General features: G+C 39.2%; 1 protein-coding gene across 1 annotated transcript in view; it reads right to left on the bottom strand.

Annotated features, from left to right (window-relative positions):
• Nucleotides 1–2,008: 2,008 nt before the first annotated feature.
• MBTD1 (mbt domain containing 1) overlaps nucleotides 2,009–25,812 on the bottom strand; it is a gene marked incomplete at its 5' end in the record, with an annotated part of 34,762 nt that continues 10,958 nt past the window's right edge. Inside the window, 11 exons of the mRNA XM_084273603.1 lie at nucleotides 2,009–3,347; nucleotides 10,746–10,823; nucleotides 11,935–12,169; nucleotides 12,458–12,540; nucleotides 15,091–15,238; nucleotides 16,081–16,185; nucleotides 16,461–16,516; nucleotides 17,750–17,984; nucleotides 19,272–19,360; nucleotides 19,850–19,984; nucleotides 20,603–20,720. Of these exons, the coding sequence (XP_084129729.1) occupies nucleotides 3,229–3,347; nucleotides 10,746–10,823; nucleotides 11,935–12,169; nucleotides 12,458–12,540; nucleotides 15,091–15,238; nucleotides 16,081–16,185; nucleotides 16,461–16,516; nucleotides 17,750–17,984; nucleotides 19,272–19,360; nucleotides 19,850–19,984; nucleotides 20,603–20,720 (1,401 nt within the window). The 3' untranslated portion in view covers nucleotides 2,009–3,228. The remainder of the gene's footprint in view (nucleotides 3,348–10,745; nucleotides 10,824–11,934; nucleotides 12,170–12,457; nucleotides 12,541–15,090; nucleotides 15,239–16,080; nucleotides 16,186–16,460; nucleotides 16,517–17,749; nucleotides 17,985–19,271; nucleotides 19,361–19,849; nucleotides 19,985–20,602; nucleotides 20,721–25,812) is intronic.

Below are 25,812 nucleotides of genomic sequence, written 5' to 3' on the forward strand. Positions count from 1 at the left end.
CAGCCGCAGAGTGAGGGACGCCCCTCGCGCTACCGCACGGCTACGTAATCCCACTCTGCCAAACACTGACATTAGTCTGACCCTGTTGAAGATTTCAGGTGTCCAAAACACTTTGCTGCTCTTTCAGCCACGGACCCTGGCTCAGAGTACAGCGAAGAGAAACCCCCTCGAGCCCTGTTACTAACCAGCGCTTTCCAAACACAGCGAAGCTACAGACACCCTTGCTGAAGCCTTGCTACAGGCACTGCAGCAAAGAGGTGACCTCCTCTTTGATGAGACCATTCCCTCAATTAGATTTGCTCAGATTTTCCTTCTCCCTAAGCAAGGGGCTTCAGTTAGTTCTTGATGTGGTTTGCTGGGGACACATCTCACTGCACCGGAGAGCTACACAATGTCGGTCCGTTTTGAATGTAGAAACAGGAGAGAAATTTCACCCATAAATCTCAGCACCCAACTCACACCAAAGTCACACGTGGAGCCCAGAACACAAGTCAGCTCCCATACCTTAGTGTTTAATAAATGCCTCTTTCAACAGGACATTATGAAGACTGACAGATTCCAAACCTGATTCTTGCATCTCTCCCATGCAGGAGGTGTGCAACTTCAGTGCTCACTACTTTCCCTCCCCACGTTTGAAGGCAGTAACTCAAAAATCAGGTGCTTCCCAGTGACTGGGAAACCCAGGTCTGAGCCTGGGCAATGCAGAGAACCCCAAGGTTTCAGGCCCTGGCATCACACCTTGCTCCCCACTAGCACAAATTTTCACATTATGGAACACAAATGAATGCAACAGTTTTTCTACTGAAGCCAGAAGTAAGTAGAAGAGATAAAGGTTGTGCCAACCTTGTTCCAGCTGCCTGGGACAATCTGCAAGTTGCTGCATTAAAAAAAAAAAATAAAAATCAATCAATAGTGATGTACTTACCCAAGCAAATCAACGCTCCCAGAGCTGGGCTGTACAGCAGGGTAAACAGAGAACATGACAAAGACAAATCAAGGCTCAAAGTGTGATTACAATGGTCTCTAATCCTACTTCTCCAATCCAGGCTGCTCAAAAGAAACATCATGGGTTGGGTCAGAATCTGAGAGGACATTTGAAGTCTACCAAGCCTGACAAAGTCCTTTCCACGGCTGTTTGAGAGCTAAAATGTCTTCACACCCTGAAGGTACAGACACTTACAGTTGGATTCTGTCAATATAAGAAGCTGTTGTTAGAAAGGGGTGGTTATTTAGGAAATTTCACCAGTAAGGGAGAAAAGATTTCCAGACATTCCTACACTATACAGGACTTGTTTTTACTTCCAGTAGTAAATACAAAACTTTACATAATTAACCCCTCTTGCATAGAATGAGGTAAACCTGTGCATATTACCAATACTATGTACCCAAAGTTAGAGCAATGTTTTAGAAAATAATCAAATTGCTGGTTTTCAACTTTCTATGCACTTTTTCTTTTTAAGCTCAAATAACAATGTACAAAAACGGTCTCCTGGGGCTCTGGGGGTCGTTATCCTTAAAGGATTTCTTAGGCTGTAGGAACACAGATGGTAATTTTTATTTTTTTTAAGCCCTAATCTATGGTCAAGAGTCAGATGATCACTGTACTGCTCTGAAGGGGACCCAGAAGCACTTATAGAACATATGCAGTTAATTCCTGAGAGTTTAGTTAATGAACCTTACTGGTAAAAGCTAAAGCTCTTGATGCACCTTTTTCCAGTCACAGCTCTGCAGGGCTGATTAACCAGTTTACTAATCAACTCCACTAAGGACATCATTTACAAAAAAGAACAAAGTTTAAAAAAACAGAAGGATGAACTCCATGGTGTAAGAGCTCACACTAAAATACTTCATCTTTTACTGGTTGTAATTGTCACGCTTTTACACGACTTTTGCCTTTAAAAATCCCCAACAGTGAAGCTGGTGGGCTAATGGGATGCTTGACATGAGATACAAGGAGGATTCCAAGCAACACACACATCCAGTTTAGGAATTCTGTAGCAGACAGTGTGATTTACATACTGTCCCCAAACCTCACCTTCTAGTATCCCACGATTTCAGAAAGGAAGGAATGTTGCAGCCTGTGCAGAACCAAACTCCTCTATTTTTTTAACCCCACAGTGCATGGCTCCTTTTAGCTCACCTGACACCACATGGAACATTGGTTTTGAATGTTCAGAAATAAATATTTAAGCTGGTAAGGAAACACCTGGGTCTTTCTGAATGGGGGAAAAAAAAAAGTCATCATCTGAGTACTCAGAAGTTCCTTCCCACTACACCAAGGGAAGCCTGAGTTACTGTCCCATCTAAGCAGCTTCTTTAGCCTAAACTCACAGCTAAAACTAGTCTTCCAAATGAGGGAATTCTCTGAAGGTCCAGTATGGCATAGGGCTCTGTAAACATTTGCTGAAGCATTCCAAGACTACAGACATTCATGTAGAGACAAGAGCTTTGTAGTCCCAATCCAACGCCCACTGCGGTCAGTGGCGACAAGGCTACTGCTGTTCATGGGCAGTGAATCAGACCCTAAGGAACCTTTGTTGGTTTTTTTTTTAATTATTTTTTAAATCTTTTATTTAAAAAAAAGTATTTGAAACTAAATAGAAACATCTTGAAAAGTTAAAATCTTCCTCAGGCGATGGCTCCATTGCAACTGGGGCTACTCACTGAGTAGAGCTTTAGAGGACTATCTTCCACATATGATTTATGCCTCTAAATTGGGCTTGAATGCCTTAATTTCACAATAAAAAACCAGAGGCGTGACCAGTGCAGTTCACAAGAGTCTAAAGTCTCCCAACTTGTACCAAAAAGGTTCATTTGTTATGACAGTTCATTTGTATTTGCAACTATATCTTCCTCCAACCGCTTCCCACAATCATGCTAATTAAACTTTTATCTTACCAAAAAATTAGAATTTCAGTTCTTGTTAACAATGCACAATAAATCTGAACTTGAAAATATTACAAAATTCTTTCAAAAGCTTCAAATACAACACAAAAGTGTCCATTTTTTTTTTGTTTGTTTTTAATAAATTGAAAAAATCTTTTTCACTAAAATAGTTTCCCCTCCCTTCCAAAAAATTCTGAACGGAGTCTAACTCTTCTACAGTTAGCAAAGTGCCCCAGGTACAGTCACCTGAACTGTACCACCCAAGTGGGAACAAAATCAGTCAGTCTTGGAGAAAGGCTCTTTCCTGTTGCCAGAATCCTGCCTCTTGCTTTCTGAGCTGCCTCATGGTTCCTGTTTGATGTAGTAACTGGCAGATCCGTTGCTCTCCTGATCAGATGCTCCTTGAAGGTAGCTGTATTCCTCTCCATCTAGCAACTCCTCCTTCAGCTGCAATGAAGTCACTAAAAATAAAAGAGCAATGTTAAAGATCCATAAAATTCAGCTTTAAATTTTCTTAAGATTCTTTAACTTGGGAACTGACCCCAGATTTACCATTTTCTTACATTCTGCGTTTTAGGGATATTTCTTTTCACAGTCAATATCCCACAGAAAGCAGATGCTTTGTGACCATAAACTGAACCTTAAGTTATGCTCTAATAACATATCTGAAGAAATTACTTATAAGAATATATTCTCTGCAGGGTTTTCACAACAATTTCATCTTTTAAGACAGTGGCTTCAGGATGTAACTGAGCCCATTAACAGAAATAATGACTGTTGCTCAGAGGAACACTTATTTTACCATTTGCTCCTTTGTTTACTGTTCAGTCCTTACGCAAGTAAAAAGAAAATTAACTGTTGGCCATTTACAACCTACCAAGGTTGTTACTCAGCACAATCACTGTGAATGGCCCATGGGAGACAGGGAAAGATGCTGGCACAGAGTTCTCAATACATCATTGCCATGTGAACATCCCACAAGTTTCAGTCAAGCAAAACATCTCTGTAGTTTTAATTGTCACTCTTATTTTGTAAAAAGAAACTAGAAATGAGGTCTAAGACATAAAAAATGATGTTATGAACAGCAGTGGTGTCACAACTGTTTTTCCAGGTTCCATAGCTGTCACAGTATGAGCACAATGGAAAGAACACTGAAAACACACATCCAGGCTTTCACTAAAGGTGCAGTACCCACACTAAAGGGTTGATTATATAAAAACAAATGGTTCTGAGACCAAATGGATGAGAATATTAAAGCTTCTATGTACTGAATACAAAGTTTATATGCAGAAATATGCAGTGCAAGCAAAAAAATCTCCAAGCCCATAACCTGTTGCTACTAGCAGCCCTGCACTAACTTACAAGCCATTTGATTATTGTTTTATTAGTTGCCCATGTAATGTCCCATGGTGAAACAAACTCAAGCCAAATAAAAATAAAATTTGAAAATGAAGATAGTCAAAACAGCAAACAGTTGGAGCACAATGCAAGCTTTCCTCATTTCTTTCTTCAGCAGCTGCCTCCTCCCACCTACACAGCCCACAGACCCCCAATCCTCTGTTTTTTCCCCCCTTCTAAATACTTTTCCCTGCATTATGCCCAACCTTGATCAAGAATTATGGTCTGTGGAAGAAACAAAAGTGCTTGTGTCTTAAATAGGACATGGAACTGAATCCTTGGATGTGTTGCTAATACCTTCAGCAAAGGCTACCCAGAGCTCAGGGGTACAAGCTGAAGCCCACCAGGCACCTTGTTTTGTTTTCTCTACCTCTGGCATTTGTAGAATGCTTCTGTAGGCTATGGAAGTAGTAACAGTCTCCACCATCTGGCTAACTTGAACCTAAACCCTTACATTTTGGTATTTAATGATACTTTACTTAGTTATACAGCTTTTGACTACAGCCCTCTGTAAGAAAGGCTTAGCTACAGCTACACAGAAAACGTTACTTGAAAGAAAGAGTAATAATTAAAAGCCAAGGGAAGTCATCTGACTGATCATCTTGGAAGTAAAAGGGATGAGGAAGTGCAAGCTACTCCCTTTTTAAGTAGTCTCAGTGATTTGCCAGGAGACAAAGAAATATTGTGTGTGATGCAGATCCCCAAAACACCAACGCAGAACGGAGCCATACAGCCCATGCAGGAGGAGGCTGAGTCTCCCCAGTCAGTCTCCTCTGCCAGGCTGGCTAGAGGCTCCTTTTAGAAATGAAGCTGTCCTACAGTAGCATTTTGTGCTTAAAAGATGCACAACTCAGAGATGCAGAGTACTCACACATGCTGAAGAAGCACCATGACTTCACTAGAAAGCAAAACCACTTCACTGCTACACAAGATGAAGAGATACTGAAACCTTCTGTGCTCACAACAGTCCAAGAGGGAAAAGCTGTTTAATGAACCTTACAGAGATCTTGGACACACAAGAAATTTTAGGGCAGATGCCTCTCCCATTACTAAGCTGACACTACTTCCATCCAAAGCCAGGTAAGCATCTCCTCCAACATCCCACAGCCCAGCACACAGTAAAACACATGTGCACTTGAGTTCCTGCTGATCTCAAGTGTGTCCTTACATCATCAGGGTTATGTTCTCCTCCCCCTCAAGCTTCAAGGTGGGGTCTTGGTGGTTTCAATTTATATTCAAGCACCTTTGGACAGTGGTGAGTTCACATAGCAAATAAAGCTACCTTAGTCCAGCCCCTCAGAATTCAGAACCTGGAGAAGTTCCCACAGCAAGCAGTGTGTCAGAACCCAAAGAACACAGGTGGTTGTGAGGGCAGGAAACAGCCTGTGGATGCCTGCACACTACAGAAACACACAGTGGGTGTGGGTTTGCAGCACGAGAACAAGGCTGCTCTTTCACATCAAAGGCTCTGTTACAAGCCAGACATGTACACAGGAGTTGCAAGCTGAAGCAAAAATAAAGGAGTTCTTGAGAAGCATCGAGGGGTGTGCAGAAGAGACAAGACTTTCCTTGGGGTCTAAAGGCAGCAAGTAGGTTATCATGTCCCACTGTCTCAACAGATAACACAGGGACAAGAGAAACTGCTCCAGATGTATTCTGCAGTCAGTGACAAGTGCCAACACTGCAGCAAATTTAACGTGGGGGAGGAGAGGTAAATCAAGCAAATCTGAAGCTGGATGTATCTACCTGGCAGCTGTCCCACAAAGAAAGTGGAATCCAGTTTGTCTTTGTCCCACAGATCATGTTGCTACAAGGTATTTGTTAGAAATAATTCACCTGCTACATTATATTGCCCGGCACATCAGGAAAAGGGGAGGAAAAAAAAACACCCCACCAGCTCCTTGTAAGGGACTCAGATAATTGATCCCATTACTTACACTATACCTCAGTAAGCTCAAAATTTTAATCTACTTGCTCAGCATTATTGATAAATTCATTTTGAAGAGTTTCTCTTTGCTCACTCACACAGATCCACAATTACACTGCCAATACTCCAGTCAAACAGGTTTTGTGACAAAGATGGGGAGAAAAATCAAATCCCAAAAGGACAAACTCTCCTCTAAGATATTTTTCTATATTAGTCACCTACACAATTTCCAATAACACTTACATTCTGAAGGTCCTTTCCCAGATAACTGCCCTGTTCTGGCACAAAGGCAAAGCAAACCCCAGCCCTTATTTACTGTGTACAGTTACTTACTCCCCTAGCTTCCTGCTCACATCAAGTGTTCCCAAATCCACATGCTGTGCAGCTGCACAGTGGGCATGTTTGCATCCAAAACCTTTGTGGGAGAGCTCCTCTGTGCTTTGCACCTCAGTAACCTACAGTAGGCCTCTTAGGAAGCTCTAGCACAGCTGAAATCCTTTTCTAGCTTCCTCTCTAAACATTAAGTCAAACTAAAATAAACACTGGGGTTAAAGGGCATTAGGTACCTCAGACTGTTCACTGAGAAACTGCTCTGCTTCATATCCACTGGCTATGGCAAGAGGGGCCTGTACAATGGCCCCATTCAGGTATTACTGGGAACATTGTTCTCACCCACCTCACTTCAGATACTGAATTCTACAGACTGTCTGGGAGGACTTCAGGTACAGTGCTTAAAAACAGGACCCACTTACTCCATGCTCTATCAATGAAATACCAAGGGCACACGTGGTGTCTGCTGTAGTTTCTCTGCACAGTCAGCACAGTCCTCTGGCAGGACACTCAAGACATACAGGCTTGGTCTGAAGCTGCACTTGGTCCAGTGTGTGTGCCTAACAGAATCAAAGAGGATGGATCTGGGGAAAGTATTCAACCCAGACAACATGTATCACCTCCAAAAATCTAGTTTAAAAAAATGCATAGTCTTAATTACTTTAGAAGGGTATTTCCATCTTTACAGTAACATACAAACATCATCGAGCATTTTGGTGTTTATTAAAAACCTTCCAAAATCCCTCTGAGTTACTAAACATTGCATTCATGTAAAAATGTTATTAAAACATTTTCCATGCAAATTATTAACACATTTCTCCTTCAACCTTGAGATGCTCTGATTGTGTGGCCAAGGGAACTTCTCTACAACATCAGGGATGAGAGCACTACAATCCATCTCCTCCAAAGCCTGGAGCTGGATCACAACTATGGTTGCTAATGCTTGAGTCTTCTCATATATAAAGGATGAGGAGAAAAACAAAAGCCTAGCCCTGAAAAGACAGCTAGGTTATGTATATGCTAGACATCACCATGCTTAAATATTATTCTTACAGAATGAGCCTTCAAGAGGTAACACTGTAATTAGGTAGTGTCACCTACAGAATCCCAGCTTTTGAAATGCTGAGGTCACATTATCATTTCAATAACCTTATTCCAAAATATACACTTCCTAGGGAGCAGACAATGCAAACAGGTACCCCACTATTAATGAATTGTGCAGGGGAAATGATAGGTTTCCCTTCAGGCATCCCCCTTGCACAGCTTTCCAAACAGATGGAACTTGGTACAAAATCCTACTCAACTGAAATAAACACCACTGGGAACAACATTGGAAGCAATACCTAAATAGTCACAGAAGTGCTCACAAAACCTAAGCTTGCAATTAGAAATTGCTAAGTAATGAAGTAACTAGCCAGCAAATGTCCACACTACACTCCTTCCCTCCAATGGGTAACAAGCAGCAATGAGACACACACTGCTGGATGAGAACATGGGGACCATGTAGAAGGCCAAAGGCACAATTCCAATGGTCCACCTGGTATTTTGCATCACACAGAACATCCAAAATAAAAGCAGCAATGTAAAAAGGGTAAAATAAGCATATCTTCACCATCCAAATGTCAGCAATGGGTTCACTGTCAACAGGAGAAGCTGCTTGCAAAGCAGCATAGTCTGTCTGAGAAGAAAATACCAGTTTTATTGAAGGCAAGGCTCCTACTCCCTTTTAAGCCGTTTCCTTACTTAAAATAGGCCAAAGACACTGTTGCAGCTTTAAGAACACATATTTTGTGCTGTGTGTATGGGTAATCACACCAAACCGAGTTGTTTGGGGATCCCCAGCAGTTAACAATAACAAACAGTGCTTAAAAGAAGTCCTGGGCATCAGCCTCTACATGAAAGGGACAACAACCTAATTTTTCTATCTTCATGACTCAATGTATGCTCATTAACCACTTGCAAGTCATAATGACAGGTAGGGAATTTAACACTACGATGCCCCTTGTGCATTTTAAGGAAAGAAGAAAAAAAAGCCCAGCTGCTGTATTCTCAGCTCCAAATTTACTTGGTTTTATGGATTAAGAAGTTCCCCTAAATAAAGATCTCTCAATCTTCTCCAAAATCCACACCACCTTTTGAAAGTCTCTGATTACAGCACTGGCAGTAATACTGAAGTCAAAGTGATCAATGTTTTGTAAGATAAGGCTGTTCAAAAGTTAAGAGACAACATCAGGATTCATCTTCATGACACACACCTTACTGAGAACAGCTGCAAAGCAGAAACTCCTCACATCTAGAGAACAGCAGTTTGGGTTTGGACAGCCTGTTTCAGAGAGAACAGTTTTACCCTGATCTCTTATCTTTCAGACAACGTGCCTCAAGTCTCAGAGCAACAAAACCTCTGGAAACAAGTCAAGATGATAGTGATTGTCTTGGTAAGAAAGGCCTAACCTTCACACTTAGACCAGTATTTCACAGAGTAGTATCTCTCCTAACATCACATTAAGGCTTGCTAAAGACTATTGTTCAAGTCAACTTTGCTGATTTGCAGGTAAAGTAATTTTCAGCACTAACAGAACTGTTGATTTGATTGTCTGCTAAGCCATCTTATTAGAAAATTATCTTGACAAAGAGAAGATGCAGGTTCTAAACCCTTTTCTGATATGGGCTGATATGCCCATGGGTCTGCAGTGTAGAATCACAGAATCATAGGGGTAGGAAGGGACCTCAAAAGATCATCAGGTCCAACCTTCTTTCCCTGCACCTTCTTTCCAACTGTCCACTGCTTCCAAGAAAATACCAAGAGAATGAGTCAGCACAATGATGTAAGTCTCCAAATGTAACACACAGACCAGAACTAGATGAGAACCACAGAAGGATTTGGACTAGAAGGAACCTTTAAAGCTAAGGACAACATCAATGACCTCAGGTTGTTCAGAGCCCTGTTCAACCTGACCATAAATGTTTCCAGGGATGGGGCATCTATCACCTCTCTGGGCAACCTGTAACAGCATTTTACAACTTTCAAGCTTGTCTTAAACCAGACCATCTACTTCTATCACAACAAACCAGCCTGATGTGGCAGAACCACTCCCCACCTCCCCCCTCCCCACAGTAGTAATTGCTTATTTTTAAAAAAGATATTGTAAAACGTTGAGTTAAACATCATTAAAAAGTCACAGCCTTTAGCTAGACTACAGGCTTACACTATGGCTTTATTTACTGCATCATCTTTTGCATGTACGTTTCTTGTACAAGGGTTGTCACGCTGCTGTTGCTCCTGACTCAATTTGTAGTTGTCTTTCAAAGGTCTTAAATTATTGGAAAAATGCCTTCAGACCCTTTAGAGTAAAACTGCCATATGAACCTACAATACTGCTTAGAGGAGAGACTACAGATGGATCTGATTTCCAGAGAAGAATGATGCAGGAAGGCACAAGGTGCTCTTAGAGTTGGTTGCCTCTACTCCCTTTACTTGGACCAAACAGATTTTCAGTTTAAATCAGAGTAGTGGAAATAAAAATAGAGATAAATGCACGATTAGCATTTGTGCAAATGCAAAGTGGTTGTGAATTTTGCAGATAATTTGATCCCAAGGGAAACAATTTATTTGGAAAGAACCTGAATACTTCAGATTCTTAAAAAAGTCATCACTGTTTTACTGTGACAAGAGAAGTCACACAGAGCAATGCTATTTATTGTTTCTGAAGGTAATCATATAAAAGTTTTATTTACATGTATCTTCTCACAGATGTTTCATCTAAAACAGCTGGCAATTAAGTTTCTTTTTTATGTTAAAAAGAGTAAATTCAATTTTCTGTATCTCACTCATTCAGATCCAAGTAACTTAGTTCTTATTCCTACACCCGTGTTACAAAGAGCAGAATTAAACCTGTGGTAATTGATACCTGAGTACTTTGTACACAGCAGTATACCTATACAGTCAACGTATTATTTAACTGAAATTATGTCTGGGTACCAAAACTATTCTAACAGTTGTCCACCTACAACTCACACAGATTAGCAGCAGCATCAACCCTACTGCAAGGTTCTTCTCAACAGAAGTGTTCCTTTTATGGCATACTGCACCTTTAAGCACGAAACCTGTGTACACACAAACACTTTCAAATAGAACAGGGACTTAAGAAGAGAACATAAACTTTTTAAACAACATGAAAAGTGCAAACACTACTTTGTCACCCACTTTTCTTATGGCCTTTGTACTGCTGCGACTTAGCTTTTTTCTTCTGTTTTGATGAACTTGACTGGCTATCTCTTGATGCTGCAAAAAAAAGAAAGAATTCAAGCCTTAAGTTTGGTATTTTGGAAAAATAGCGAATGCATCAAAGCTGCATTACCTCTCCTTGTGACTGAACAAAGGCAGAATACCTTTATTGTAGGAAAAGCCTCACATTAAACTACTAACAGTGACTGATTTTCCTCCCATTAAACAACCAACGGTTCTTGAAATATAGTTATCAATTATGATCATATAACTTGACCAGGCAGGAAAAGTCTTGATGCACCAAATAAAACGCAGCTTTCATCACATAAATCCATCTGCTCATGAACAAATCACAGAATCACAGAATCATAGGGGTTGGAAGGGACCTGGAGAGATCATGGGGTCCAACCCCCCTGCCAAAGCAGCTCCCCAGCTCATATTGCACAGGTCAGCATCCAGAAGGGGCTGGAATCTCTCCAGAGATGGAGACTCCACACCCCCTGGGCAGCCTGTTCCAAGGCTCCCTCACCCTCACTGGGGAAAAGTTCTTCCCCATGTTGGTGCAGAACTTCCTGTGCTCCAACTTGCAGCCATTGCCCCTTGTCCTGTCCCCACAGACACTGAAAAAGGGGCTGGCCATTTCCCCCTGCATCTCGTACTGAAGATATTTATTAACATTAATAAGGTCCCCCCTTAGTCTTCTTTTCTCAAGACTAAACAGTCCCAGCTCTCTCAGCCTTTCCTCGCAGGGGAGATGTTCCAGGCCCTTCACCATCTTCCTAGACTCCTCTGGACTCTCTCAAGGAGATTCTTGTCTTTTTTAGCTATTCACACACAGAGTTCCATCCAACTGGGCATGTAAAGCATGTGTCTCTGCACTCTTACAGCAATACAAACGCCCAGCGATACCATCCTGAACGGACGAGGAACAGGCTGTTTCCTTGGATCAGACAAGCATCTTCTGGCATTAAACATAACAAGCAGTCAGAGAAAAGCCCAGAAGTACTTCAATTGTCAAGGTGGAAGAAGATACCAGAACTATGTGCTTCTAAGCATTAGCAGGAATTGACTGTATTTTTGTTATACACAGGATGAAGTCAGGAAATTCACCACCCCTGGACAAGGACCAGTAAGCAACTGTTACCTTACTGACAAATCAGGAACTTACACTGTGGTGCTGGAGGCTGTAGTTGATATCCAGTTAGCTGGCACCATCCCACCGGATAGAGGTCTGGGGACTCGCAATCCACCCACTGATCATATTCATCTTCCCACCCATCAAAGTGTATCCGCAACAGACGATGGATAATGCGAGTTACTGTGGCCACACATACCAGGCGAGGTTCCATCAGATCAACAGCCTCCAGTTTCATTCCAACATGAAACCCATGGTTTGGAACTTCCTAGAAAAGCAAATATCAGTAAAAAAGTTCATTAAGATGGTTTAAGCATAATGTTAGTGTAGGAAAATACCAAATATTATTGATAAAGTTTCACATACCCCTGTATTTAACATTTCAGAAACATTCAAACTTAAGATACTTGAAGGATTCTTATTCCTAGAAGTCTCTGTTGCCTTAGCTTTTCAAAACCATATTTAATGAAATGAGTCAATCCCACGGACTATGAAGACAGAAGTGTAGAGAGAATACTAATTACAGTTTAAATATACAAAAATAAAAGTTTATTACCTTATTGAAGAGCTTTACAGGGGCTGCTATTGAGTCAGTTTCCCTGAGGTAGTCAAACCATTTAAAAGGGAGTTTTGCATAACCTGTGGATTTCAAACAACAACATTCATACATCAACTGCAACCTTCATGCATAAAACAAAACAAAAACATTATATTGGCACTGTGTTATGGCTAAAAAGACAACAAAGAAGCAAAAAATTATCATCAGAAATTTCCACTCTGAGCTTTGGTCTAAGGGACAGGACAGTCATCTGGACATTGCCCATTTGCAACAAACAAGATGAATGAACCTTTGGATAATATAGAAAGCGTCATTTAATGTTAAGATTAATTATTCATACTTGAAGCTTTCTGTCCACGTAGATCCTGGATCTCTACAATGCCCCACACAAACGACCCAGAACAGATCAATGTAATTAAGCCCATCCAGTGCCTTTCCTGTGGGGAAAGAGCTCCACTACTGAAACACTTGAATTGTTAGGAATGGAGTGGTAAGAGCAAGCATGCGTGTTTTAAAACCAAAATCAGGCTAATAATACTAATCATGTGGAAAATTACAGGATTCCCCCCCAAATCTTGGAAGTTATTATAAAGGGAAGAAAATGACCTCAAAAATATTTAGCTTTTGTCTATTGAATATGCATAAAACACAGGACTCTAGTGTGGGCAACTTCTACAACTGCTCAAACCAGTAATCCTCAAATTCTAGCATGAGCAACAACAGCTTCAAAGATCCCTTTGCAGTGTTATGTAGTGATGGATATTCTTGAAAATATCACAACATAGCAGGCATGCCATAGGGAGCTATGGGAAGCAGCTGGATCCCACTGAAGTGGGGGTAGAGAACTCCCACCGAGCCATAGCTCAGCACCGCAGGGGCAGACTCATCAGGAACTAACATTCACAGCCCAAAATTCAATCCCATTTTTTAAGGTGTCTGAGCAGCTTCATCTTCTAGTGGTTTCAACAAAAATGGCAATGTTTGGCAGGAATGAACTTAAAGTCCAATTATTTCACAGCAGGTTAAGTTATCCACATTGCTAAATGCCATTGGGAAAAGAGTGCTCATGTTAGGTACGTAGTATCTGCATCAACAGATGTAGCTGGACAGCTAACAACTAATACAGACAGTAGTGTATCAGTTTTGCATATCAATGTCTTTCTTAATGCACAGCTCCTCTGGCTAGACCAACATGTTTGTGTGCACCTCCTGATTAACTTCTCACCACAGGCACCAGGGACAGGTGCACATGGTCCTTGCTTCTCAGACCTAAAAAAACCTGTCCGTTTTCAAGCCCATAATTTGGAAAGCATGACACAGCTAAGAGCCAAGCAGCTTTGATCACTTCAATCTTATTAAATATATTAATTCATATTATGTTCTGTGTTTTGCTCATTAATCCCTTTCAAATGATTTTAGATTATTGAATGTGTGATTTATCATCACCTCTGAGTGGGGGATACAGGACTGTTACAGAAAACTGCAGTAAAAAGGGAAGTTATACAGGTGGATAGAGAATAAGGTTACCACGATACAGAAGCAGGGAAGGATCATAAATATGCTAACAGCAAAATTCAACTACTATAGTGTAAGTAGTGTTTGAAGAGTAAAGAGGAAAAGTTCCATCACAGAATAGTTTTTTCTATTTTGTATTGTCAATTTAACATTTATTATTTAATTTATATGTATTGATATGCATACTTTTTCCTCCCACAACAGCTTTTACTATTGCAAGGGACTCTTACACCATGTATTTTCGAGGGTTGATTATACCCATGAATTTCTAGGTGATAAAAATCACTAAATGAGCTAACTGAAAAATAATAGTAAATTTCTCCAACTGCCCTTTCCACATACTCAAAGATGACAGGTTCATTAGTGTGCAATAATGAACATGATATGAAATTATTTTCTTCGTGTTGCATTGCACTGTCTTTGCAGTTATTACCTAGAAAAATAATGCAATAAATACAAGTAGGAGCCTGCAAGAATGAGAATGGAGGAAAAAATCCATAGAAAACCATTATCCCATTATCTTCTGTTACACAGCTAGTTACAATCCTCTTTATATTTTGCTAGACCAAGACAAGAAGGAAGAATGAAGGCAATACAGTCTTCTGTAGGCACACGAGCTAGTGGGCAGACAGCTTTTTCACACAGAAGGGATTACACAGCATACAGCTCTGCTTCCTCAAAGCTCAAATTTGTGCATACTCCTCAAAATATTAACTGGTATTCGTGAACTACCCTTATTCTGAGATCTTTCATGATGTTTAACCATTTTGGTGGCCAGGACCTCCCAAGCATGACATATTTGGAACAGACCTTTTAGTGACTAGTAGACTTAATGGAGACATTATTCAGCTAGTGGCTATCCTCAATTTCTGACTGCAAAAGCAAATTCTTTTAGCCAAAGAATCGATCAGATGGTCAATTTGACTTTTTCTAAGTGAAGTTTGTTATCCATTTTAGATTCCTTTGAAGTTACACTGTTGCATTTGTTTCAGACTTGAGAAAGTCCTAAAAAGTGACATGAATTTTGTAGACTGAGTTAAGAAACAAAGCATATGGCACATACAATATCACTGAAAAATATTCAAAATAAAATGTGGTCAGAATGCTATATGTACCTCTGGGTGGAGTTAGTTCAATCATGTTAATTTCACAGAAACCAACAGGGAAAATAGAAGGGGAAGTGGCATGGTAACAAAACCAATCAGACCCATCTGCTGCTTCTGAGCCATCAATCCCAATCATTAGATAGCCATCTGCTAAAACCTTTGTAAAGAAAAACAAAATTTTTCATTAAATACCTTTAACTCTGCGATAAGGCTAGAAAGAAAGCATGCCATGTTTCAAAAGAGTGAAGAATAACTCAATAATACTGGCAGTATACTTAGAAGGACATTCAATTGTAACAAAAGAAAAAAGCCCCAAATCGTACCTGTCTCCAAGAGCGTGTGTGCTACTGTCAAATGTACCTTTGTCAACTGCAAAGTTATGAGATGAACACTTCCTTTTTCTGATCTCTAGCTTATTTCTCTTGTGAGCATCAGTTCTACTCCTAAAGCTTTAGAATTCAGCATACTCATTAGCTTGCAAGGATATTCTGCACACCGTTAATAAGAAAGAAGACTGGAAATCACAACCACACTCCACAAGTTTATGTCATTCTGCTAAGCTACTGTTTATATTGTCTTGTCTTCTAAAACAGATTGCACATGGAAGGGATCCCTTTCAAACAAGGTAGGGAAAAAAGATCCTTAAAATGCATTCATAGACTTCTGCAGGCAAGCAAAATGAGGTGTTGTTTTGAATAGTTGCAAAACATGGTATAATTAGCAGAAGAGATTTTTCTGCAAATTAATCTCACAAACATGTTACATTCTATCTACAGGTAATGATGAATTTCCACAGATGAAAGTCCAAATAAAACTTGCATGAATATATTCTTTCACAGCAGTTGCAGATAAACAATTAATGGACCTATTCCATAAACATTCACTGTGTGAATGAACAGAATTTGTTTTGGTTTTGAGCTTTTTGTTTCCAAACTGAATAAAGGTGAGTGAGAAAAGGATTGCTGTCTGCCTGCCCAAAATACACATCTGTTTTCTTACCTTCCTAATAGTGGCCACACATATTGCCGAGAGGTTTAAGGGGTCTATAGCTTCCAGTTTCATTCCTTCTTTAAACCATTCTCCAGCTGCATCAACCTCTTTTACCTAAAGAATCACAAAAAAGCACCAGAAGCTCAGAATCTAGTAAGCCTGGAACAAAATATAACCCCACACTGTCAAAAGCAAGAGACTGAAATACCTGTTCTACCCATCTGTACATCAAGGAGGCCAATTCAGGTAAAGGTTTGAATTACAGCAAGTAATGCCCTTGCTGGGCCTGTTTCCAGGACTTAAGTAGTTTCATGTCTGTTTTACACACAGCAGGAACTAAAGGTTCTCAATCAATGCTGAGGAAGCAGTGCTCTTGCTAGGAAACTCACCTTCATAAATAAATGTGGGGGTGCATCAAAGTGTCCATCCTGTTTCTTTGTAATATCTACAAAACATAATAGCACATATTATCCAGAAGTTTTGTTAGCAGAGCAGACAGCAAGTTCTTCTGAATATGTTAACTAGTACAATGCAACCACCTGTGTTTACAGCAAGACTACCACCAAAATCTGGAAGATCCATCTATTTTCCTTACTGACTCCAACCTGAAACACCTCTGTAACACAATCTTATCTATGGAAAAAAGTTTTTCTGGTATTTACATGACACTTGATTATGTCACCAGATTGACACAAGTATACATAGAAGCTTTTGTAAAAGACTGACAAGCAAACTACTGGTATTTTTAAAATATAATTATACATATCCACTTTCAATAAATCTATATAGCTGGGTGTAGCCAACTCTTGAATGCTACTTTTCAAGGGGAATCCCTGGAACTTTGTTAGAGATGTTACTGCTGGGAAGCAGCACTGCTCCTGATAGCTCTAACTACTTTTGTTTACAACTGGTTTCAGTGCAAGTTAAAGCCTGAAGAAAGGGAGGTTTTTCCTGAAGGGATGCCTTATGAAATGTTTTACAGAAATTGCTTCTGACAAAGAGACAGAAGCTCAGTGCAGCACAGAAATATTAAAAACACAGAGTTTTGTTTAGACATCTTAAATTATTTCCTATTACAAGGGGTTTTTTTTGTATTTCAGGAACAAAAGCCTTATCTGTGTACCATCTATTAGACTGTCACTACATCTTCCCTGTCCATCTCCTAATGCCCTCTAAAGCACCTAAGTCTTGCAATATAAAATTACTAGATAACAGTCAAACTTCCAGGAAAAAGCCCACCAGTATCTAATAGGGCAAATCAAATCAGACAAATCTGAAGGGACTAGATGTTTGTGGAGTGGGACTGGGTAATTCTGGGGTTCAACATGAAAAGACATGATGATGCTTGAATATTACAGCTCATGTTTTTCCTGCCTAGACTGTTAACTGCTGCTCATTGTTGAATATTTCTGGATATCAACATACTAGAAGACAAATAAAAATTTCTTCTGTTTGTTTTCCAATGCTGCAAAATACACAAATTATACTTCTGAGACTCCTGAACAGAAGCAATGTAACTGCTAATTATATATGTCATGTTACATGATATACGTATTTTTAGACCATTATTCAAGCTAGTTTTATTAATTACATGAAGTGACAGTACTGCTTAAGGCAGACCAGACTTCTCCAAGCCAGTACTGCCCACAAAGACACCACTGAACCACGACAAGCTTACCAGATCTTTTGAATCTGTGTCCTATACTTCGAGACCAACCGATGTGGTGAATGAGTGGACTGTACATATGGCACCAGAAGTCATCAGTTTTGTCTTCGCTTTCCTCATACACCAACCTCAACCGCCCCCCAATGACGCTGTCTACAACCGCCACCCTTGTTCGGCAAAGGTGCGTTTTGTCAACAACTTCTACTCTCATGGAAGGTTTGAAGGGGTACTGCATACTCTCAGACACCTTAAAGCAAGAGGAAAAAAAAAAGCCCAATCTTTAAGAATATACTTTGTTTTTCCTAAGTCACCCCCCTTCTGCTATTCAAGCAGAGTCTCACTGCACTCCTCATTTGACTCAAGTACTTCTTAATCGACCTGCAAAACTGACACAAACAATTCCTCTTGTATTTCACTGTACACTGGCAAAAATTAAATGTTTCAGAAAACTGAGTTGAATAAATCCTACAATGCTTTAATTGTATCAAGAACAGTCCCTAACACAATTCTTACAGAGGTTAAAGGAATTTTCCATTGACTTAAGGAAAGTTTGTTCAGTTGTTAACAATTGATAAAATTTCCCAGAACAAGATACACAGATATTTTTTTTCCTTTTTCATCCACTCAAAAGATCACATTTTAACCCTATTTTTACTTTATTATAAAAAGTATGTAAAACAAACCTTCGAGATAATTAACGCTGGTGACTCACAAATATATTTCTTCATAACATACCAAAAAGAGAGGAACAGAATAGAAAGAGATGTCCATGTGCCTTGTTACAATACATGGTTTAAAAAAAAAAAAATCAGTATCTGTGACTTGCTATTTCCATTATAAACTCCTTGAAAGTGTTGAGGCCATGCCAAATTTAATTTGGCTGCCAACTGAGCCACTTTTTAAATAGATGTGAACAACCACTAAAAGATTTTTTTGCTCCTTGTTTTCATATTAGGTGCAGTGTAAGACAATACAATCCACCTCATATTCCTACTGAAAGCTATGTACCATCTCATGATATTAGTAAGCTTATAGAACGCTATACAGGCAGCTGCCACAATTAAAGACAAAAATCTCATCCAGAGAAATAAAAAAAATTAACTTTCAAAAGTATGGTTTATTTTTTTTTTTTGCATCTAGATATGTGCTACATCAACAAATTGGGTTGTTTCTTGAAATAGTGCATGATAAAAAATTCCTGAAGTGGAAAATAAGGTTTAATTTTTCTTATAAATCACAGGGTAGCTTATTAATACCTTTTTTAAAAAGTTGAGATATTTTAGTACTCAAATAGACTAACTAGTTTTTAAAGACAATTACTTTCTACTAGATGAGACAGTTTTCCAAATAAATACTGACAAGTGTGGACATAAATGGAGAATAGAGATTTCAAGGAAAACTGTATTTAAGGGAAGAAACTACTGTATCATCTTCACCATAGAAGGGGCCAATGTGCCATTGCAAAGTACTTCAGGTCTTCACATAGTGCTGCAATTTCGGTTATAGTACATCATTGATATTGCATCAGCCTTACCTTCTGAGAAAAGTCAGGAGGAAGTGTTTTGGCACCAGTAAGTCGTTTCACTAGAAAAGCTTTCCAGTTTGTGTATTTGTGTTGGATGGCTGTTGCAAATGAAGGGGAAAAAATAAGCCACTGATTTTTAATTGTGTCCATTAGAGACAATATTAGAATCTGGAATATGTAAAGGAGAAATCCCAGATGACTGTTAAAAAGCCTGGATGACAATAATGACAAAAACCTCTTTAGAGATTGAATGCTACCCAAAATTAAGTTTATGGGTATTGTCAGGGCAAAGAATTTAATCACTAAATATAAATAAAATCAGTGCATGTTCACATCACTGATTAGCTAACTGCTTCCATCTCCATCTTAAAAACTATGAATTGCATCAGATGGGCTACTCCAAGAAACACTCTCAGCATCAGTCAAGTCCTTAGTTTTCCAAAATTTAAAATGATTTATTCATAACAGTTGGAAGAGTTGCCATGGTAAAAAAAAACCCCAAACAACTTTGATATCTGAACCACAAGCAAATTTAGTTTAGTAAGGAAAACATTTTCTATCAATTGGCAAGGCTACTATTTACATACTTCGAGGAGGGACTAGGGGCTTCCCACTGGTTGCACACCAACCAACTGGGTGGATGTCAGACCCACAAACGTTGCACCAGAAGTCAAGACTTGAATCATTTTCAAAGCCTTCGTATCTTAGCAGAGCATTGTAGCCTGAAAGAAAGCGGTCCCGTTTAAATAAGACAAAATCTAAACAAGGTGATAGAAGATCCATCAATATTTCTTTACTAATCATGATGTATGTTACACTGGACTTTCTAGACTAGAGCTTTTTACAGAACATTATTTTCATAACACATTTCTGCATGTTACTACCAGAGAATGGATTACCCTGATAAACGTGCATGTGTTACCATGCAAGTCAAATTTTAATTAAAATTCTTGAACTAGAAACCTTTACAAATTACATGTAATAGGACAAAATTAATTAATTACCCACAGTATCTGCTTTATCATATCTTAGCTATGCGAGCTCACAGTTTTAACTTTAAACCAAGAGAAGGCTTGCTTGCCAGCTGTTCTACCACTTCCCATCTCCTCATTCATCCCACACTGCTCTTACAGTACTCTTAGGCAGTGTAAAACACAGGCACTCTCATGCCTCACTGAAGACACTGTATAACACAGTGATGGTGCTAAAACCTCTAACCCATTGACACAGCTCTGACAACCTAACCCATGTCTATTTTCTACTAATCAGGTGGCCACTGATGAAATTAGCTCCCTTCACATGGTTACTTTGATTATTTTAATGAACTGAAGTATATTCACCTGCTAATTTTACAATTCCAGCTATCCAGAAGACTTTGGTAGGTAGGCTGCAGTCAGTGTTTGGAACTTCCACTCTCACTCCTTCTGAGATATCCCCCCAGCATGTCCCCATAGGTGCCTATCACATCAGGTAGGGGGGAAAAAGTCACCAGTTTACTACATAAGATGTTGTTTTTTGTTACATTAGTCTTTAACAAGCAATTTAGAGACAAAACAATCTATATACAGGACAAGCATACATTTAGAAAACAGTCATTCTGTGAAAACCTAGATGGGTTTTGATTTGAAGTCCTGGTCTGGTTTTGATTTTATTTTAAACCTATTTTAATCGTAGAATATTATTACCATGTGTTTCCTGAAGAAACTATAAGATTCCAAGTTAAAAAAAAAACTGTAAAGCACAAGTTGCATATACTCACATCAGGTTTTTTTTTTTTTTTTTTTACAATGTTTCAATTAGGTTCAAGCTACTGATTTTAATGAGAATGGTAAAATTCCTCTGCAATTCTACTTGCAAGAAAATTATGGTACTTGGAATTCACAACCGTACCACAGACATCAAAATCATCACATTCTGGAAAACAAACATTCCTGTAAAAATGCCCAAGAAAAAGTTACTTTTTGACTCTATCCTGACAATTTATCATGGTGGGGTTTATATCCTCTCAGAGGAACAGGTTTCACATCACAGGTAATTGTTCCATCAAGCACGCAGAAGAGACTAGAAGGCTGAGTGGCATTTTTTAAACACATGCCTACTGGAAATGCACAGCTAGAGAGACTCAGCACAGCCTGCCCTCAAGGCTCAGGCTAATGTATTAATAACAAGAAATACAAGCTTGACAAACTATTAAGGATTTAAGGAAACTGGAAATAAAAATCATGTTTTGTTGGACAGAGTATCATGAAAAGGCAGTCAGAGATGATATTGAGAGGTATCAGAAATGCACAGTGCTGAAGAATCTAAAACCTTAGAAATTACTCAAGTTATATTGGTAACAAAATAGAAATCAACTCACTCTACATTAAACTACAGACCACCAAGGGGGGAAAGATTATTTCAGAACAGCTGTATCAATACCAAGGTGTTCGGGAGAAAACCATCTTTTCCAGTTCAGGGAATACCCAGATATCACAGGGACAAAGAGGTGCCCCAGTCCTGTACCATGATGCATGGGCAGAATCCTAAGGCTGCATCTCATTTACAAAGCTCTTTGCAAACAGAGAACTAACAGCTCAGTGGGAATAGTCTCCAACTTGACAGAGTTTTGTTTGACAGCCACAAGCAAAGATAGTTGGATTAATCCCCAAAGACTGAGAATCACGATACTGGAATTTTGCTGGCAATCAGCAAGAGCCAGCTAGCAGCACCAAAAGCCAAGCTTTTCTTATAAAGGGATACCTGACACTAGTAGCAATACCTGAGGCTAGACATGCAAAACTTAAAACCTGTTTTAACTGTTAAAGGAAAAATAAGTTACTGCAAGTAAGCCAGTTTTAGTCTTGAAGCCTGGTCTTTGTGTCCTGCTATGTCCCATCTACACCAGTCTAGACTGCAGAGCTCTTTCCTGCCATCTGGCAGGCAGAGAGGAAAACAACAACTTGCCAGACAATGCCTAATTTTCACACACAAAATATGCAGATATAGCTTCTTAATCAAGTGCCATTACATTTTTCTCTATTATCTCTAAATTGACATGGAGCCTTTTGAATTTGGGAAATGAACTTTTTTCAGTAAATAGTACTGACACAGGGATGGGGCCAAACAATCAAAACCAGCAGTGCTCAACAGCTTCAGAATCCAGCTGCACTTACATGTATTTTATTGTCTGCTTCTCTATTTAGTTGCTTCAGAGAGAAAAGTATCTTGAAACACTTCTCACATCAACCAATAATGGATGTGGATTGGTATAGAGGGAAATAGCAGAAAGTTAAATTTGTCCTTGTCTGTAAACACATTGGTTCTGCTAGTTCTCCTACACCAATCCATATGGCTCACCCTTTAGAAAGAGGAAACCATCCTGTGTAGCATTGCTACTGAAATGCCAGATAACACTTCTGTCCTGAGGTGATGGCTTACAGTATACCTGGTATACTGCCCCATCTTTTCCTTTTTCACTCATTGTGAATATTTTTAAGGGAGGAAGACTGGATAAACCAGGGCTATAACAGCCATCTTCCTTCATGTCTTCTCTGTCTTCATCTGATTAATATTATCAGTGTTTGCACAGTGCTTTGAAAGACCCAAAGCACTATGTAAGCGTTAAGTCTTATTCATCTGCTGGCTGGAAAGGGCGACTCTGGAGTCTGGATTGGCATAGTGTGAACTAGCAGAACCATCATTTACAGGTAAGAACAAATTTACCTTTCAGCCTCATGATGAAGAAATCCACTTCACTCCCAAAGAAGGGAAGATCTGGTTCAGCACTTCCTGCTCCAGGAGATGACTTGTGAGGGTTTCTCTCTGAGCAGCAGCTGCCTTCTCTGCAAGGTAAGTTGCAATCAGGAAGGTCCTGTTTGAGAGTAGCGCCTAAAGGCCAAGCACCCCATGTGCCTGGCTGAACAAAGACCTTATGGGTTAAATAACTGGCTTCTGGAAGGTTTGGATGGCACTGTCATTGCCATGATTTCAGACTCGAATCAGATTTCAATGGTAAAGTGACGCTGTGAAGCATCAAGCGTAAGGACGTGATGCTGATGCCCTGTGTGTGAACAGACACCCCGAGGCAAGGCCAGAGAGGACAATGTGCGAAGTGGTTTAAAACTGAGTTCAAGGCAAAGCACTGACACCTAGTGTAAAACCCTGGAATTGCTCCCTAAGAACAAACTAAGAGCAAACAAAAACCCACTAAAGAATGAAAATATTTCAGCTCAGAATGAAATTCAGTGAGGAAGAAAGACTAAAAAATTCTGAACTGCTGGAAAGGTGCATCTCACCAGCAACAGGGGAGAAGCACAACCAGCACTGATTATTCATCAAGTTGTACATTAAGCAGTACTCCTATTTGCTTTCATTTCTAGGAATGAATTAAGCCAATAAAAGCAAATATAGGAAAAAGTAAAAACTGTTCAGAAGACAATGAAACTGGAATGCAGGTTAGCAACGAGCACACTGTATGTTACTATAACAGAATATGAAGAACATTAAGGTTTTTCTCCTTTCCTTCTGTGTGTCTGACTAATGCAATTTGATAAAACACCAGGTACAAGGTGCACAAACTGTAATTCTGGCTTTGTCACAGGCTTCCTATGAGACAAAGCAAAGCAGCTTCCTATTTCAGTTTACCAAATTATAAAGTGGGGATAGTTTACTTCTGCCAGTGAGCATCCTTAGCCTTACTCAACCCTGAAGTCTGGAATGACTGTAACAGGGAAATACAAAAGCCACATCAAAAGACTTGGACATTATTTTTTCTTATAAAGAGAAAGAGATACAGAGCTTCAAGATTTAAATGCTTTAATTAAAAGATGTTACTGGTTTAAACTTAAGAGGAAATAACTCCCCAGGCAAAAAAACCCTGATCTGGGAAAATTACATCAGACCTGAAATACTGAAGTATGTCAGGTTATTAAAAAAAAATCAATAAGCTAAGTCTCATCTCTTTTAATTCCCTTAGTTTTTCCTTTTGTTTAGATCCCAATGTTCTCTATCAAATATCCATAGAGATATACCTGGCAGAACAATATATGTATTTTATCAAACAAATTTAGGAGTAGATTGTCATGATTTTACCATCAACTCAAAACTTCTATTTTGAAAAAATACACTGTATATATTCCATCTTGCAGACACACAACATGTGCATGGAATCCGTAGTAAAGATGGTAAACAAACATCAACTAATACAAACTTTCACAAATCAAAGCAAAACAGCACACAGGAAATGTAGCAATAATCAAACACACAGAAGGAGAATTTCTTTATTCATCAATGTAGAGTGGGGGGGGGGGAGTCGGGGCAGAGAAAGATCTAAGAGACTACCAATATACTTTCCACTTCTGATTGGTTTAAATAACCTATTTTTCAAATAAATAACTGAAGCAAAGCTAAGTGTAAATCACACCCTTGTGAGGCTAACTAATGTCCATCAGAGAAGTTGGAATCTCTGAAGGAAACTGCCAGGGTTGCATTTCACTTCTGTAAAAAAATGGAAACGGGGACAGACAAAAAACATCTTTCAGGTTTAGCAGCATGGTTGCCACATCACTTGTGACAATTTTCAACATAAATGTGAACATTAGCATTGTATCTGTTCACATTACTGGGGTAGGATTCCAGTTGGTGAATAAAGCAGTAAGGAAAGAAGACGTAACTCTAATATGGAATGCTGGAGTATAATTCACAAGTGACCTAACTATTGCAGCTGTATCTTAATTAAAGATGCTATACATCATAAAATGTTTGTTGTTACAGTAACACAGGCCATATTATCAAACAATACATTTTGCTATGTACTTGTGAAATTAGTTATTATAGCATGCACATGACTCTGGAAGCAGAGAGCAAACATGCTCATTTAAGCACATGGAATTCGATACAAGTTCATGAAGCTCTACTAATGGAAGGCTCTGTTCTGGGCAACACTTTAGGCCTCTACACATAAAGGGTGCTATTCACCAAGTGCCAACTGCCAAGAGCCCTAGACTCCTACTGATTTATGAGCTGACAGGGTTCAGCATGAATTCCAGAGCTGGACAGAAAATACATCTCTCTCCTCCCTTATGGGCAACTTCCATCATAAAAATGTTTGGTTTGATTTCAATTTTCATCAGGTGAATTTGGAACAAAATTAAAATTTAAGATGCTGGAACACTTAAACCTCCCAAATAAAAACAAACAAGTAAGCTGAGAAAACACTTTCTGCCAGGAAGTTTTTCCATAAGAGACAAAAGTACTATTTTAAACAAGATGCACTAATTGGAACGTAAACAAACAGAGACTAATGCTGCTAAATATTTTCCTCATCCCCTAACTAGATTCTGTAATGATTGAAGACTTTTTGTAACTCTCATGCAAAGAAAACCAACCTCTAATTTCAGGTTTATAGAAAACTGTAATTTTCCTTTATTTCTGTACTACCTGGGAGCAAGACTGACAGGGAGAATCTGACAAAAAAACTAAGAAAAAAGTTTCCCAGATTCAGATATGTAACCCAAACATCAGTTCAACATGATGGAACAACCCTGATCCAACCTCAAAAGCCATTTGC

The sequence above is a fragment of the Gallinula chloropus genome (assembly GCF_964237585.1).
Source record: "Gallinula chloropus genome assembly, chromosome: 20".
Classification (NCBI taxonomy): Eukaryota; Metazoa; Chordata; class Aves; order Gruiformes; family Rallidae; genus Gallinula; species Gallinula chloropus.